General features: G+C 49.9%; 1 protein-coding gene and 1 long non-coding RNA gene across 2 annotated transcripts in view; one reads left to right on the forward strand and one right to left on the reverse strand.

The window, feature by feature from the left end:
• The window catches only part of LOC113879315, a 59,380-nt gene extending 42,831 nt beyond the window's left edge, over positions 1-16,549 (reverse strand). Inside the window, exon 1 of the long non-coding RNA XR_003507289.1 lies at positions 16,332-16,549. This is a non-coding gene — a long non-coding RNA (uncharacterized LOC113879315). The remainder of the gene's footprint in view (positions 1-16,331) is intronic.
• Positions 11,646-13,403, forward strand: ID3 (inhibitor of DNA binding 3, HLH protein). The gene is made up of 3 exons (XM_027520614.1): positions 11,646-12,149; positions 12,270-12,353; positions 12,906-13,403. Exons 1-2 carry the CDS (start codon positions 11,850-11,852, stop codon positions 12,327-12,329), a joined length of 360 nt encoding a protein of 119 aa, XP_027376415.1. The 5' UTR covers positions 11,646-11,849; the 3' UTR covers positions 12,330-12,353; positions 12,906-13,403.
• Positions 16,550-16,849: the final 300 nt, after the last annotated feature.

Below are 16,849 nucleotides of genomic sequence, written 5' to 3' on the forward strand. Positions count from 1 at the left end.
TGCCCAAGCAAACCTTAGGAAGCAAGAGAGCCCAGTGATCAAGAGCACAGCCTTGTAGGTTTCAAACCCAGCTCCTCCACTTCCTAGCTGAGTGGCGGTGGGCTTCACCTTTCTGAGGCTTCCACACCTGTGAAATGGGAAGGCCAGCGTATCTATCTCAGATGTTGAGACGCTTTTCTTTTTTTAAAAGCGCTTTATTGAGGTATAATTTACATACCATAAAATTCACCTGCTTTAAGTACACAACTAAGTGATTTTTTAGCCTATTTAAAGAATTGTATGAGCATCACCACATCCATTTTAAAATATTTTTATTGGGGCTTCTCTGGTAGCTCAGACAGTAAAGACTCTGCCCACAGTGCAGAAGACCCAGGTGTGATCCCTGGGTCGGGAAGATCCCGTGGAGAAGGGAATGGCTACCCACTCCATGGACCAAGGAGCCTGGTGGGCTACAGACCAAGGGGTCGAAAAGAGTCAGATGTGATCAGTCTCTCCAAAAAAACTCTCTTGTACTCATTAGCAGTCACTCCCCTTCTTCTTCTTAGCCTTAGGTAACCACTATTCTATATTCTATCCCTATAAATTTACCTTTCCTGGAAATTGAACATAAATGGAATTATACAATATGTTGTCCTTTGTGCTTTGTTCCTTCCACTTAGGCTAATATTTTTGAGGTCCATCTATAGATTCTATACATCCGTAGTTGTTCCTTTTTTTTTTTTTTTTTTGGTTACACTCCACAGCTTGTGGGAATCTTAGTTCCTTGACCAGGGATTGAACCCAGGCCCAAGGCAATAAAAGCACCAAGTTCTAACCACTGGAACACCAGGGAATTCCCGTGTTTGCTCCTTTTTATTGCTGAGTAATATTCCATCATATATGACTGTACTACATTCTGTTTATGCGTTCATCATTTGATAGACTTTGGGGTTGTTTCCAATGTGGGGTTATAATGAGCAAGGCTGCTATGACTGTTCCCTGTACAAGGTTTTGAACAGACATATGTTTTCATTTCTCTTGGGTGAATACCTAGAAGAATGGCTAAAGTCATATGGTCAATTTATATTTAACTTTATAAGAAACTGCTAGTTTTTCAAAGTCTTACATTCCCAGCAGTAAGTATGAGGATTTGCTGAGAGAATTAAATGAGATAATTAACATAAAATGCTTAGCACTGTGCCTGATCACGGAGAAGGCGATGGCACCCCACTCCAGTCCTCTCGCCTGGCAAATCCCATGGACAGAGGAGCCTGGTAGGCTGCAGCCCATGGGGTCTCGAAGAGTTGGACACAACTGAGCGACTTCCCTTTCACTTTCACTTTCACTTTCATGCATTGGGGAAGGAAATGGCAACCCACTTGTGTTCTTGCCTGGAGAATCCCAGGGACGGGGGAGCCTGGTGGGGTCACACAGAGTTGGACACGACTGAAGCGACTTAGCAGCAGCAGCAGCAGTGCCTGATCATAGTGAATCTTCTATAAATGGTAGCTAGTATTAGTAGAGGTCTTAACAGAATCTTAATAGAATGGTGCTAGAATCCAAGGTACTGCTGCCTCCTTTCCTGGAAAGAAAGTGAAAAAAGCCCACACACCCTTTATCCTCTTAGCCTGGCATTCAAGGCTTTCTACACACCCCATCGCTCCATCTACCCATCCAGTCTTGGCCAGCATTCACCTTGCCCTCTAGCTTCTGCCCAGCCAAGCTGATCAACACCTCTGCTCCCACCATTTTCTGCTGTCTCCCTCTTGCTTTCTCTTCAAGTATTAAAATCCTACTTGGCCTTCAAGACTCAGGTCTAGCTCAGGTATCCTTTCCTCTCCAAGGTCTATCTTGACTTTTTTTTTTTGGTCATGCTGTGCAGCATGTGGGATCATAGTTCCCTGACCAGAGGTTGAACCCATGCTTCTTGCAGTGGAAGCTCAAAGTCTTCATCACGGGACCACCAGGGAAGTTGCCTACACTGACTTTCTAACTAACTAGACTAGCGCTGTCTGTGTGCTGTTGAGGACCTGAAATGTGGCTAGTCTGAACTGAAATGTGCTGAGTTATAATATATACATCAGATTTTGATGATTTAGCATGAAAAAGTAATGTGAAATTAGTAGGGTTTTTGGTATTAATTACAGGTTCAAATAGTATTGGGGGTATATTGGGTTAGGTAAAAATACATTGTTGAAATTAATTTATTAAAAAATTTAAAAATGAGGCTGCTAGAAAACCTTAAATTACACACATGGCTCACATCTGTGCCTAAATGCTAGTTCTACTGGATGGCATTGGTAAAGAGCATCAATATCTTAACAGCTGCTGTTTATTGAGCACCTCTCTTCTTACACTGTTGTATCTGTTATCTGATGTAATGCTCAGTGCAACCCTATGGGGAGATGTTATGAATATCTCCTTTTTACAGATAAGAAAACAGAGGGAAGGTGTGGTCTCCCCAAGGTCACCCAGCTGGACACTGGCAGGATTCAAACCCAAGCTGTCTGCCACCAAAGCCCATAGTCTCCATTCTGCTGCACATACCACTGAAGCATCAAGGGGGGTCTCCTGGGGTGCCTTTGGCTGGAATCAGAATAGCTCTTCATGGTAATGAATCATGCTAATCAGAAGCTCTGACTGAATGCTTGTCTTTCATAAACACGAAAGGAGAAAGCGGATTAATTAATAGAAGCAGTGCATTTGGAGTAAGTCAGATCTTGGCACCTCTGGGTGTAATAAGATTGAGAACTACGGATCTAAATACGTATCTCATTTGACAGGTGGGGACACTGATGCCCAAAAGGGAGAAGGTTTGTCCAGGGTTGTCAGCCAGTGGCAGAGCCACATGCGAAAGCAGGGTTTCTGGGCTCTCAGGCTGAGTTCCCCTGCATGGACCTCACTGTCTGTACATGGAAGGCCCCTGCCCCCAGCCACCTGGAAGCCTTTTGTCTTGAACCAGCCCCCTTCCTCTCCCCAGCCTATCCCGAGGACTAGAGAGAAGGGGGAGTCAGGAGACCCAACTCATTCCCACCAGGGTCCCAAGGCCACAGTCCGGTCCTGGGCCAGGAATTCCTTTCAGAGACTGAATTAAACTGAGCCCGAAAATAATTCTGCACCCTTGGACGCCTCCAGGAGCTCCTTATTTCTATTCTGCCGGATCTAGCGGGCCAGGCCTCCCTAAGTCTGCTCTCGGCCATCTTCTGGGCTCCCCCAGACTTCCCCTGCTAGCTCCTGTCTCCACTCATACGTGTGTTAGGGAATGGGGGTGTTTAAATGTGTAAAGACTACCCACATCCCTGTGCCCTCTTCCCAGCCTCTCCAAACAGGCAGGAGAAAGGGCGAGAGAGACGTCCCAAACCGGGCATCATCATTGCTATGAGCCAACCCAGGAGGGCCCGAGCCAGAGGCAAAGAGAAGAAACCCCAGACGCAGACACAAAGGGGAACCAAGAGTGTGCCCAAGACAGAAGAACAGGACGGACGCGTAAATCAAGATCAAGGCACGGAGCGAGAGACGAAGAGAAGAGACAGAAGAGAAAGAGAAAGGAGGTGGAGATGAAAAGGGGATTCAGAAAAAGGAAAACGAGAGGAAGGCAGAGCAGGAAGAAGAGAGAGAAATGAGAACGTGCGGGAGAGACCGCAAGAGCAAGAGAGGCGCGACGGGGGCGAGGAGGAAGGAGGCACCCCGAGGGCGCGAGGGGCGATGGGGGCGATCGCGGGGCGCCCGGGCCGCGGGGGTCCCGGGGTGGGGAGGGCGGCGGGCCTTCCTCTCGGCGCCTCTCCCCGCCGCGGCGGTCGGAGCAGCCGCATTCCTCCGGGTTTCCCACACACTCGCCATCAAAGAGTCCCCAAAGCCCCGACTTTTCCCGCGCCCCTCCCCCGCCAGGGCCGGAGAAGCTATTTTTCACCCCCTCCTGGTCTTTAATCTGTTGTGGGGGAAAGAAAGCGGCTTTTGTTGGGCGAGGGGCTGCGCGAGGGGCGGGGCGGGGGAGCCGGCGATTGTGTGTCCCCGCAGCTGCGCGCCCCGGGCCGCCCGGGTGGGGCCGCAGTGGCGCGGGCGGGGAGGGCCCCCCCGAGGTCGGGCCGGGCCGGGGTGGGGCGCAGGGCCGCGGGCGCGGATGGCCGGGGCAGGTCGACCCAGCCCGGGGTGAGGCCCGCGGGGGCGCGGGGTGCGGGCGGGAGGGTCGCAGGGGCCGAGGGAGTGGAGGAAAAGGGCCACCCGGGCGCGCAAGCCCATTGTCCTCTTGGCCCTGTTCTGCAGCTGGCCCCGAGATTGGGGGAAGATGGGCACACGCGGAAAGGGCACGTGGGGAGAAGGCTGCACACCCGCAGGAGGTCGTATCCTCAGGCAGGGGGCCACGAGAACCGCACTTTTAAGTAACACGCAGGGAGACACGTGCACACACACACACACACACACACACTCTGTCTCACCAGGGACATAGACACACAAACTCTCAAGAAGGGTCCCACAGCCAGAGAGGGGCCAACAATACACACTCTGGGAGGAACACACATATTCAAAAGAAGAACCCACTTACACACATACACAGACACCCACACACCACCTGACACCATAAAGGTCTGTTCAGCAACGTGGGTTTCCAATATGAATTTCCTTTTCCTTCCGGTTGGATTCCTGGGTGGGGAAGATCCCCTGGAGAAGGGACAGGCTACCCACTCCAGTGTTCTTGGGCTTCCCTGGTGGCTCAGCTGGTAAAGAATCCACCTGCAATGCAGAAGACCTGGGTTCGATCCCTGGGTTGGGAAGATCCCCTGGAGAAGGGAAAGGCTACCCCCTCCAGTATTCTAGCCTGGAGAAGTCCACGGACTATATCCTCCATGGGGTCACAAGGAGTCGGACACGACTGAGCGACTTTCATGTCACTTCACTTCTCCTTCCAATCCCCATTTTTCCTTAAGACTGGCCTGCATTCTCCAGTATTAGCTTCTAGACCCTCCCTCCAGTTGGCAGCCTGGCTCATGCTTTGGAGCACAAGCTCTGGACTCAAGCAGCTGTGCTCTGCCTCCTAACAGCTGTGTGACCTTGGGTGAGTCGCCTCACCTCTCTGAGCTTCGATGGATATGTGGGTTGTAGGCGATAACATATGTAAGATGCCTGACTCATCATTGGCACTTGGTAAAACTAATCCCTTATGAGCCTGCTGATGCTGGGGCCCCAGTAACGAAGACACTCAGGGGTAGCTGTGGCCAGCCTGTCTTCAGCCTTCCCGCACCCCTGCACTTCTACCTCAATGCCCAGTTGGGCGTGGAATTGGCCCCAGCAGGTTCAGCTCTGTCCCCAGGCCAGATCCGTCCCATCCCAACCTCAATACCTACCCTTTGAACTGCTGCTGGGACCTGGACCAACACAAGACAATATCAGGGCAGGGTGAACATTGCTTTTCCATGATCCTTTTTTTTTTTTTTAACCTTCATTTTTTCTTGCCTTGGTTCCATCATCTTTCTAAAGCCCTTCCTGAACCCCAGTAGTGACAGCCCTAATCCAATTGTCAGTATCTGTCTGTGGTAACTACATCCCCTAAGGGGTCTCCCATGAGGGATCACTGGGATGGAGCTTAATTCAGTACATCCTTACTCATTGCCCATTCTCTGCCAGGCACCGTGAGGGATACTGAGACTAGGGAGACAATATGACATAATTACAAAGCAGGTGAGCTATAAACCCCACAGGATGGTTAGAAGAGTTCAGTGAACTATGAAGGAAAGTGCTTTGGAAATAGCAAAACCTCTGCAATAATTCCTTTTCCTTTTGCTACTTGATTCCCACATAACCTGCTGCTGCTCTCCAAAGACTAGAAGCTCCAAACCTTTTCTTTCTTTTTTTCTCCAAACTTCTCTTAACAGGGAAATGAGGTTATCCCTATCTGTCCTCATTAGCCTAGAAATGCTGGAGAAATATTGGAGAAGGAAATGGCAACCCACTCCAGTGTTCTTGCCTGGAGAATCCCAGGGACGGGGGAGCCTGGTGGGCTGCCGTCTATGGGGTCGCACAGAGTTGGACACGACTGACGAGACTTAGCAGCAGCAGCTGGAGTGAGGGAATTAGTCCTTGTGTGTCTGGACACTGTGTGCAGTTTGAAAGTCTGTCTCCATCCTTTTATTCATCAATGTTTGAGCCACCAGACCTGAGAGTTCAGATTTTGATTGTTGGAATGTTTTTTTCTCCTGGCTCTGTGGACAAGTCTCTTTGACCTTCAATACCTTTGTCATAATACCTACCCTCAAAAGAGAAGATTATACAAGACAGAATTTATAAAGCACCAGCACAAGATAGGTTATCAGAAAGTAAATTCCCTTCGTACTTCCCTGCGGTTGTCCACCCACCCACATACCTCCCAGATGCCAACCCAGCCTCTGGCCGTCCCACGGTCACTGCCTACCTGCTGACATAAGGGCTTAGTTAGCTTCAGGGCGGTATGACTGGACCAAGCTAGGCTGGCTTTGGGTTGAAAGAAGGAGAGAGGCAGGAAACTCAACTCCACAGCTGACTCCTAAATACAGGAGTAGTCAGTTTGCACTTTGTTTAAGAATAAACATCCCTTAAAGCATGGACAGGAAGGTTTTTTTGGGGGGAAAAAAAAATCTTCAGATTTCCAAGAAATTTCCAAAGCTCTCTGAGTCTCTCTCTGCTTAGAAAATATTTTCTAATACCTTAGTGTCTGTCTTCCAACCTAATGATTGTCCCCCTTGCTTTTCTCTATCGAGTAGAATAAAATGTCTCAGGAGCAGACTACTTTCCTAGGAGGTCCCTTGAAAGGGCAGAAGGAAAAGCATAAACACAGAAGGATAAAAGCTTTGAAACAGGTACCTGGGTACAAAATTTGGATCTGTAGCTTATTAGCCATGTAACCCTAGGCAAGTATATTAACTTCCCTGAGCCTCGGTCTGCTGGAACACAGAATGATTCAATGAGATAATGCATAAGGCAAGAAGGACTTGGCAAATAGTTAAGATTCAGTGAAGGATGACGACGATGATGACGATAATGATGAGACCGAGTACTTCTGAACTGTAGAGGAGCCCATCTTGGAGGCCTCTGATGTCCACATTCCTGTAAGGGCTCATGCCTGAGATCCAGAGGCTCCCCATAGTCTTCTTCTCAGTATTGCCCATGTTCCTGAGAACAGTCTCAGCAGGAACCATTAAGCTTCTTGAAACCACCTCACTCACCAGGGGCTATATCACATCACAGCACATGAAAATAACTAACTGGTTCCTGTGGCACTTTCTATCCCTTGTCCCCTTGATCCTCCCAGCTGTTAAGTGGGTGGGTATTTCTCCCCATTTTACAGAGGAGACAACTGAGGCAGAGGCAGGCTAGGTAGTGCATCCAAGGGTTTGAGCCTGGCTTTGAACCTGCATTCCCTGTGATCTTGTTTCACAAGAGTCTCAAGCTGTAGTTGGAGGTCTAGCCTTGCTAGGGGGAGAGGGAGGGGTATGTTCTAAGTGTGTGGCTAGGAAATCCTCCTCACACTCTTACAGGTACTTTGTGAATAGACAGGTGTGTGTGTGTGTGTGTGTTAGTCACTTGGTCATGTCCATTTCTCTGTGATGCCATGGACTGTAGCCTATCAGGCTCCTCTGTCCATGGAATTCTCCACGCAAGAATACTGGAGTGGGTTGCCATTCCCTTCTCCAGGGGATCTTCCAGACCCAGGGACTGAACCAGGGTCTCCTGCTCCGCAGGCAGATTCTTTACTGTCTGAGCCACCAGGGAAGTCAAACAGGTACATATTAGGAAATGCAGCATCTGAGGATTCTTGAGACCCCTAAGGTATCCCTAATACAGCAGACTACCCTAATTCAAAAGAGATTTAGAGGGCAGAGTGGACAGGGAGCCACATGAAGGGTAGGTATGGGTCCTGGCTACAGGTCAGCAACTAATATCCGAGTACTTCTGAACTATAGAGGAGCCCATCTTGGAGGCCTCTGATGTCCACATTCCTATAAGGGCTCCCCATAGTAAAAAGAGTAACTTTGGGCAAGATTCAGAGGTTCCCTTGATCCCCACTTTCGACATTAAAAGCAAAAAATAGAAAGGTAGATAGAAGCTCAGTTTAGGCAAAAAGACATCTGCAATTCTCATCATCATTACTTTGGCTTTGAAATCGACAGCGCAGAGACCCCCCACCACTTTTTAAAATTTTAAAGACAAAACAGTATAACAGTTCTGCCAACTCTTAAAAAAAAAATCAGAGAGCACAACATTGGCTTTTTCATTTTTTTTTTTTTTTTTAAATTTTGGCAAAGGAAGATTCAGTTTCTGGAAATGCTTGCAAAATGATTCCTGACACTGGGGGGAGATAGTTAAAAAAAGAAGACGACGAAAACTTATTAAACACATGTAGTAAAGGACGAAGGTGGGAAGAAAGCGAATCAACGAAAGAAAGGAAAGAACTAAAAGAGATAGACGGTGGGGAAGGGGGAAGCCATTAAAGGGCCCCAATTCAAGGAACGTTATCAAGTTCTCAGCATCTGCAATTCACAAGCCGCTTGTGAGTCGGGGCGGCGCAGACTCCGCCCCTTTCTCGGGTGTCGGACGCTCATTGGTGGGGGCGGCAGTCGCCGGCCGGTGACTGCCCGAGGAAAGGTTGCCTGGGACACGCATCCCTGTGTGAACGCATGACGTCCCACCCTGGCGCCAGGCTGTCTGGGGCTGAGTCTTAGATCAACACAGCTGTGGGACCGGGACCCACAGCTGGGCAAAGGAGCGGATTCCTCAACAAAAAATAGGATTGTGAGAAAAGTTCTGAAACAAAAACAGCGCAGACAAAAGCCTTAATGACATCCTTTCATAAAAATAAAAAATGCAAGAGGGGGGAAAAAGCTGGTAAAAGGAGCAGAACTGGGAACAGAAAGTTCAGAGGCATTTGGAATAAGAGACTGAGGCCCCACCACCGCTAAACAAGTTGCAGAAGGCCTGAGCTAGCCCTTCAGTCCGCTGTTGGGAAAAAGAAGTCTTTTGGTTTCAAACTTTATCCAGTGTTCTCAACCGTAACCCATTTCTTTCAGAATTAGCATCTTACATTGGAGAGTACCCTTAGAGGTCATTTGCTGCCCCCTCCCCCAATTTTACAAAAAAATGAAGCCCAGGAAGGAAGGAAATTCTTCCAAGGCCACATTGCAAGTTATTGACATGACCAGGAAAGAATTCTGCTTGCTAATCCCACTGCATCTCTTTCCTGCCTGTGTCGCCCAGCTTCTGGGCATTTTAACCTGAAAGCATCTTTAGAGATAACGTGAAAGTGTTTTGCAAACTGCTGTACAAGCCTGAGACATCAGTGGTAGTGATGGAGGAGTGAAAAAGAGATGGGGGAATCTATGTGGCTGCTGCTAAGTCGATTCAGTCGTGTCCGACTCTGTTCGACCCCATGGACGGCAGCCCACCAGGCTCCCCTGTCCCTGAGATTCTCCAGGCAAGAGTACTGAAGTGGGTTGCCATTGCCTTGTCCCGAATCTATGTGGACCTGTGGACTAAGCACGGACCACTCAACCAGACATGCACTCAACAGTCACTTGCCTTCACATCCACTCAACCAGTCCTCAGGCACCAAGGAGACTAATGGATGTGATGGAGACAGTATGTTAAGCGCCTTGCAGAGAAGAGACATTTTATAATTACATGTGGAAGGAAGGAGGTAGGTCTAATTAGCTCCATTTTATAAATTGGAAAATTGAGGCAGAGAGACGTGACTTACCCAAAACTCACAGGTTTACTAAAAAAGAATGGAAATTTGAACATAAATCTGCCTAGCCTCAGAGGCCATGATTTTTTCCAGAACCTGGGCTTGACTATCTTGCACAAACCATGGAGGCCTGCGTGACAGAAAAGGAAAAGGTTTTCTTTTTGGTCATGCAGGAGTCCTCATAGTCACCATATTCCCTTCCTGAGACCAAATAGCTGACAGGCTCTCCAGTTGACTTCTGTAGCATACATAGACTGATTTGTCCATTCACAGGATATCTTCACCTTCTTATACTAAAGAGACTGTCCTTGAAAACATCCGTATTTCAGGAAGAAATCTTTTGAAGACCTTTTACCTGGGACACAGATTCCTGTGGTATGACAGCTAAAAAAAAAGGCTTTGGGGCTGGCTCTGCCATTACTTGTGGTGTGACCTTGAGAACATCTTAAAACTCCTTTCTGGACCCTTTACCATCCCACACCTGCCTGTCCAAATTTCATAAAGCATCAGACTGCTAGAGTTGGAAAGGATTTTAAATAATCACTTAGCACCATTTCCCCATTTTAGTCACAAGGAACCAAGCCCAGGGTACCTGAGCTTGTCCACGGTCACAGGACAGATTATTGGCAAGGCTGGGAAGTTGAATCCAGGACTCCTAACTCCCAGTCTGGAGTCCTGTTTTACTATGACTCTTTTGAGATTGTCCTAGCTCTGAGCTCCCATTGTTCCAGTCTTCAGTGCCACATAGTATAGAACTCTTAATTGTTTCCGGTGTTAATCTTGTCTCCCCGAGTCCTGGGATCCTTGAGAGCAGAAGTCACTGTTTTAAGGAAAGCAACTCCATAAATATTCATCAAGTGATTGATTAGGGAAGCAACCATTGAGGGATCCCACCTGGTCACTCCCCAGATGGAAACCAGCATTCAGAGGCTGCACTTTCTCCCAAACCCTTGGAAATGACAAGAAGACAAGCAAAGAATGCAATGTCTCATTGCAATACGGGGCTTACTCGCCTGTCCCCCCGTCCCTTTCTTGGGGGCTCTCAGATAGAGCTGGAGCCATTTCAGCAAGGCTAAGAATAATCAAGTCCAGGTGGCCTGCCCTTCCACAGCAGAAAGAGACAGACAATAGAGTGATGAAATTACCAAACTATTGTTTTCTGCATAGAGGTGTGTGGAGAATGTGGGGTTGGAGGGAGGGAGAAGGGAGAGTTAAAAAAAAGATTAACTGACCCAAAGGGAGCTCCTAAAAAGGTTATCTAGAAATCAGCCCATCTGTATCCCATATTCAAAACCCTGTCCAAAATTCTAATCAAACTCACTTCCAAAACATAACTGGGCATATATTTGGCTCCTTATGGAATGCATGGGGCCAGAGGGTGGGAGCTTTTTTCCTTCCCCAAGCAAAAACCACAATTCAAGCTTTTTTTTTTTTCTTTCTCCTTGTTGCTCAGTGTTCTTTGCTCAAACCCCCTTCCCCTCCTCCTTCTGCAATCTCAGCGCCTAGCCCAAATCTGTTTTCTTCATTGTAACCTCAGCTTCACCGCAATTAATTTTTTCCCCCTCTGGTCACAAGATAATTCCTGACGCCAGTGAGTCTGGAGGTCAGACGAACAGCAAATTGGGGAACAAGGCGGCACTAATTCCTTACAAGTTTCCCTTGAAAAATCTTTTGCTTAAAAAAAAAAAAAAAAAGCTTTGCTGTTCAGGGATTTATGACCTCGGAGGACTATGGGTTCGAACCAGTATTGGGCTGTAGGTGGACTGGCAAGCGGGCAGGGGAGCTCGAAGATATGGGGCGCTGCCAGGAAAAGGCAAATTCTTAAAAGTTAATGGTTTTAAGTGATTTTTTTAAAATCCTTGCTGGCAAGGAGGCCCGCCTCTCCCCAGTATCAGCGCTTCCTCATTCTTTGAATCCGCGGCTCCGCGGTATTCGGCGTCAGACCGGCCAGAGGAAGCCTGTTTGCAATTTACCCGGGTTGTGAACGCCCAGGGTCGACGGAGGCGGGGCCACAGCGGTCTGTTTTGCATAAAGGGGCGTGCCCTCCAGGCCGACTCTATAAGTGCAGACTTCGGAGCGCGTGAGCGCGTTGCAGGCTGCTCTAGAGGGTCTCTGTCTATCTCCTTCCTTCCAGCACTTCCCAACCTCATTGCTCAGTATGAAGGCGCTCAGCCCGGTTCGCGGCTGCTACGAGGCGGTATGCTGCCTGTCGGAACGCAGCCTGGCCATCGCGCGGGGCCGTGGCAAGAGCCCGGCCGCCGAGGAGCCGCTGAGCCTGCTTGACGACATGAACCACTGCTACTCGCGACTGAGGGAACTGGTACCCGGAGTCCCGCGAGGCACTCAGCTTAGCCAGGTGGAAATCCTGCAGCGCGTCATCGACTACATCCTCGACCTGCAGGTGGTCCTGGCCGAGCCGGCCCCTGGGCCCCCAGACGGCCCGCATCTTCCCATCCAGGTGCGCGCGGGCGTGCTCGGGAGCTGGGGCGGGGCTGAGCTCCAGGGCTGGGATGCTACGGGGACCCCTGGACCTTCCAAACTCCGTGCGTAAACCCTTCCCCCCTTTTCCTTCTCTCAGACAGCTGAGCTCGCTCCGGAACTTGTGATCTCCAACGACCAAAGGAGCTTCTGCCACTGACCTGGCCCGTCCTGGCGCCTCCAGGTGAGTATCCAAGCCTTCTCTCGGGGGCGGGGAAGGGGGACAGCTGGTGCTTAAACGGCGATCTTGGAGTTGGTAGGCCTTTTAAAGGATTACCGCGGCCCCCTCGGTTTAGGGAAATTCAGGCCAGAGAGACGCAAGTGACTTGCCCGTGGTCACAGCAAATGAATGACGGAACCAATTCTGATCCAGAGTTCGTTTCAACCTTAAGTGCACGTTGTTCCCGTCCTCCCCATTGGCCAAAGGTGCGAAACTATAGACGCAGGTCCGACTAGATAAAATAACCAGTCTGTCTGTGGCTTGGAGTCGTAAAAGGAGCCGCGTTTTTCTCAGCCCCCCTCCCAACTAGTGTCACTTCCAATAGGCAGGGGTGGTGCAAGCTCCGCCTGTGGTCTTTCGGCGCCAACTGGGTGGGGGCAGTGTGGGGCGCGAGTTATCAGCTGGAGGTAGAGACCAAGTTTCCTCCCTGGCGCCGGCCAGTCTGCGGACGGCCCCCGCTTGGGCGCGCTCGGCGGAAACTGACGGCTCCCTGGTCTTCTTTCCTCCCCCGCCCAGAACGCAGGTGCTGGCGCCCGTCCGGGACCCCGGGACCCTCTACGGCCGGAAGCCCGAGGGCATGGATGGGCCTCAACCTTGCCCTGCCCACTTGACTTCCCCAAACCCCTGCCTCGAGGCTGGACCTGCGCCCGGGAGCGAAGGACTGTGAACTTGGGTGGCCTAAAGAGCCGGCGCTAGCTCTGGGCACCAGCTGGGCAACCTCCCCCTGCCCTCACCCCACTCCCAAGTTTTAAAGACTGTCTTTCAGTGTGTGGAGGTGTACGGGGTTGGGGGTGGGGGCTGGCTGTTCTCCAAATTCTGCCTTGGCCAAGGCAGCGGTAGAGCTGGTCTTCTGGTCTCCTTGGAGAAAGACTCTGTTGCCCTGATTATGAACTCTATAATAGAGTATTTAGCTTTTGTACCTTTTTTGCAGGAAGGTGACTTTCTGTAACCATGCGATGTATATTAAACTTTTTATAAAAGTTAACATTTTGCATAATAAACGGTTTTTAAACACTTGTGTTTATAATTTGATTCCTTAAGTGCTAACACTGTTTCTCACAAAGCTGGATTTAGGGAGAATAAATTCATGTCTTTCTTGGAGCTTAGGAAAAGTAAACTTGCTTATTCCCTTAAAAGGGAGATGGGCGAATGCCCAGCTAAGACTGGGGAAGAGGGGGAAGTAGAAAGGGCTCATGGTGGAGCCCCACACGCACTGGGTGCAGAGAAGAGCCTTGTCCTGTCTCACTTTACAAGTGAGGGAAGACTGGAGAGAGAAAGTGACTGGAACAAGCTCATCCAGCAAGTTGGGGCCTAGGATAGAAATCTGCTCTCCTGAGTCCCAGTTCTTAGGTAGTTTGAGAGCTATGTTGCTAACTAGCAGATGGCTGTCCTCTTTAATGCCATTCATGATGTTTCTCTAGCAGGGGATGTGAAACAGGACCCTCACCTGTTAGGCAGGGATGGTGCTGATAGACCCATTTCAGAGATGAATAAATGGATCATTGGGCTTGGTTTATTTCCTCTTGGGCTTCCAGAGTTGGGGAAAATAGGATAGGAGTCTCTTCCCTCAAATCTGATCAACCACTCTGATCAGAAGGATTTTGGTGCTGGTTGGGAAATAGGGGAACGAATTATTCTACCACCAGTTGAAGACTGAGCCTTGAGGAAGAGGGCACCACAGCCCTCATTTCTGGTATATCCTTCCAATAACATCTCCAATGGGAGTCTCCTCTATAAGTACCTTTAGCCCTATTTCAGAAATGGAGAAATTGAGGCTCAGTGGATAATGAGTTGGAGTCAGGTTCACACAGTCCCTTGAGAGGCAGAAATGGGATTTTAAACAACTACAGTGACCATGGACAGGGAAGCCTGGTGTGTTACAGTCCATGGGGTCACAAACAGTCGGATACAACTTGATGACTGAACAACAGTGACCATGACTGTAGTGGAAAGGAGCAGGATCTGAGGCTGGCTATTCATGGGGCCAGGCTTGAGAGTCAGGCAGAGGGCAAGACTCCTACACCATGCCATCTTCCTTTGCTTCCCCTCCACCTCGATCTGGCAGTTCCCCAGGTAGGTTCCACCAGGCGCCTGGTCCTACTAGATTCCTGTTTATGATATGATCTCATTCATGTGTTGGCACCTGGCATTAGTTACTTCAGTATTTCATAACAAACAGGTCACGTCATCACCCACCTTTCATGCCTTAACCCTGGTGAATTTGCAAGGGTGAACAGGGGCATGTGATGGGGAGGCAAACTTTGTCTTTGTGAACCACCCTCCTGATAAACCAGTGTACTTAACCTGTTTCCTGTCTCCTCCAATGATCTGGTGGAAGGTATGAATACTCTTTAGAAAATCCACACGCACACACAATTTTGCCAAAGCAATAGGGCTTCCCAGATGGCTCAGTGGTAAAGAATCTGCCTGCCAATACAGGAGACACAGATTCAATCCCTGTGTCAGGAAGATTCCCTCAAGAAAGAAATGACAACCCGCTCCAATATTCTTGCTTGGGGAATTCCATGAACAGAGGAGTCTGGCCAGCTACAGTCCACGAGGTCACAAAGAGATGGACACGACTGAGCGACTGAGGATGCGTGCATGGCCAAGCAAACTTCCAATGCCCGGGGGAGAGCCCTCAGTCCCCGTGTGAGGAACTTTTGCTTCAAACCCAGTAAGTACAAGACCCAGGCTGGGTCTGCCTGGGATCATTCGTTAGGTGTCCTGTGCTGGCTCTGAAGTAAGTCAGCCACACAAAAGTGCAAACAGCATACTAGCTGTTTGACTGCAAGCTAGGGACTGTTTCTATTGAGCCTCAGTGTCCACACCTGTGTGAGACCGCTGATCTTGATACAGTTTTGAGGCACCTGGCCCCACATTAAACCATTAATTGCAGCAGAGCCAGGCACTGAACTCAATACCCTGTGCCCTTTGCCACAGCATGCCGCTTCCTGCTCGGAAGTTGCAGGACCGAAAGGCTAGGAAGCTCTGGATGGCTCAACTGCTGTGTGACCTTGAGCCAGCCACCTCACCTCTCCAAGCCTCTCTCCTCCCTTGCACAGCAGCTGGTGCTTCTCGCATTGCTGCCTCCCAGGACGGAAGATAATGGTGGGAAAGTTCTTTGAAATGCATTACACACCTACGAGGTATTATTAAGCTAATTCCAAGGAAATTGCCTGTAAGGTCCTCAGAGACTGAGCTATTCAGGTGGTGGGGACAAAAGCTGAAACCAGCACACCAATTCATTAGTCATTAGAGAGTGAAAGCAATTTGGCCCTGGGGCAGAAAACTCTGAGAGAGGGGAGTTGTCTTGTGTCATAAACACCTATCAAATGCCTACCAGGTGCCAGGCTCTATTTTATCTTAACATTTTTCTAATCCTCACCACCACCCAGCAATGTATCATTATTCCCATTTTACAGAAGACACAAATTCAGAGAGGCTGAATAACTTGATCCAGGTCACATAGCAAAGAAGGGCCACATAACAAGGAAGGGCCACAGCAAAGCAGCATCCAGCACCACCTAGCTCCAAAGTCCACGTTCAATTTTTTCCCTCTCCATTCCCTTCCCCTGGGAAGGGAACATATTTGGTCCCCAGTAGGTGCTTGCTAAATGAAAGACCTAGGCCCACCCCAGGTCTCCCTCTCATTTGTTAAAAGAGGATGATGGTGCCTCCTTTGCAGGTCTGTGCTTCGGATTAAAGATGCATAAAGCATCTACCAGACTCTCTGAAAATACAAGATTCACCATTAACCGAATCTTAACAGTTCACTATTGCATCAGCTCTGAAAAACGGACTTTGGGAAGGGATTTTTACTTTGTTAAAAACAAACAAACAAACAAAAAAACCAGGTTCAGAACAGACGAAGTAACTTGCCCGGGGCCCCACAGCTCCTAAGTGACAAAGCAAGGATTCAAATTCATGCGTGTGACAAACCAGAGACGGTGCCCTGTCCGAGAAGGCCAGCGACAGCTCTCCTTAGCTGTGGATGTGCCGGACAACTGTCAGTGGCTGTCTTTCGACCTCATCATCTCTCACGGCTGGCTGGCACTCGTCTCCATTCCCAGGGATACATCCTAAATCCTCGCGTCGCTCTTGAAGAACTGCCTCTGGTGCTCCGCTCCCGGCCAAGGCTTCTGGAGGCCGGAGCAGGGGCGGGGCCTCGGCCCACGTGGCCCGGAGCCCGGCTGGGCGGGGCCAAGATAGCCCCGCCCCGGCCCCGCCCCCGGCCCGGCGACCCGCGCTCCCCCCCGCGGGCCCTGGGGGCCGGTCGCAGGTGTTCGCTGGCGCCCGGATGTCTGAGCTCTGGCTCCGCTCTGGCTCCGGCTCCCTCCGCAGCCTGCGGGCGGGGCTCCCAGCCCATCCGGAGCCTCGCGGCGCCCCTGCCGCTCTGCCAGCAGCGCGGCCTCCCGGTTCCCAGCCTCCTGGCTTTGAGGGGCGGGGGGCCCGGGCCA

The sequence above is a fragment of the Bos indicus x Bos taurus genome, chromosome 2 (assembly GCF_003369695.1).
Source record: "Bos indicus x Bos taurus breed Angus x Brahman F1 hybrid chromosome 2, Bos_hybrid_MaternalHap_v2.0, whole genome shotgun sequence".
Lineage (NCBI taxonomy): Eukaryota > Metazoa > Chordata > Mammalia > Artiodactyla > Bovidae > Bos > Bos indicus x Bos taurus.

Coding starts and splice junctions, on each gene's coding strand:
- ID3 (XM_027520614.1), top strand. CDS start 11,850: ATGAAGGCGCTCAGCCCGGTTCGCGGCTGCTACGAGGCGGTATGCTGC. Junction 12,150..12,269: donor GCCCGCATCTTCCCATCCAG/GTGCGCGCGGGC, acceptor TCCTTCTCTCAG/ACAGCTGAGCTCGCTCCGGA.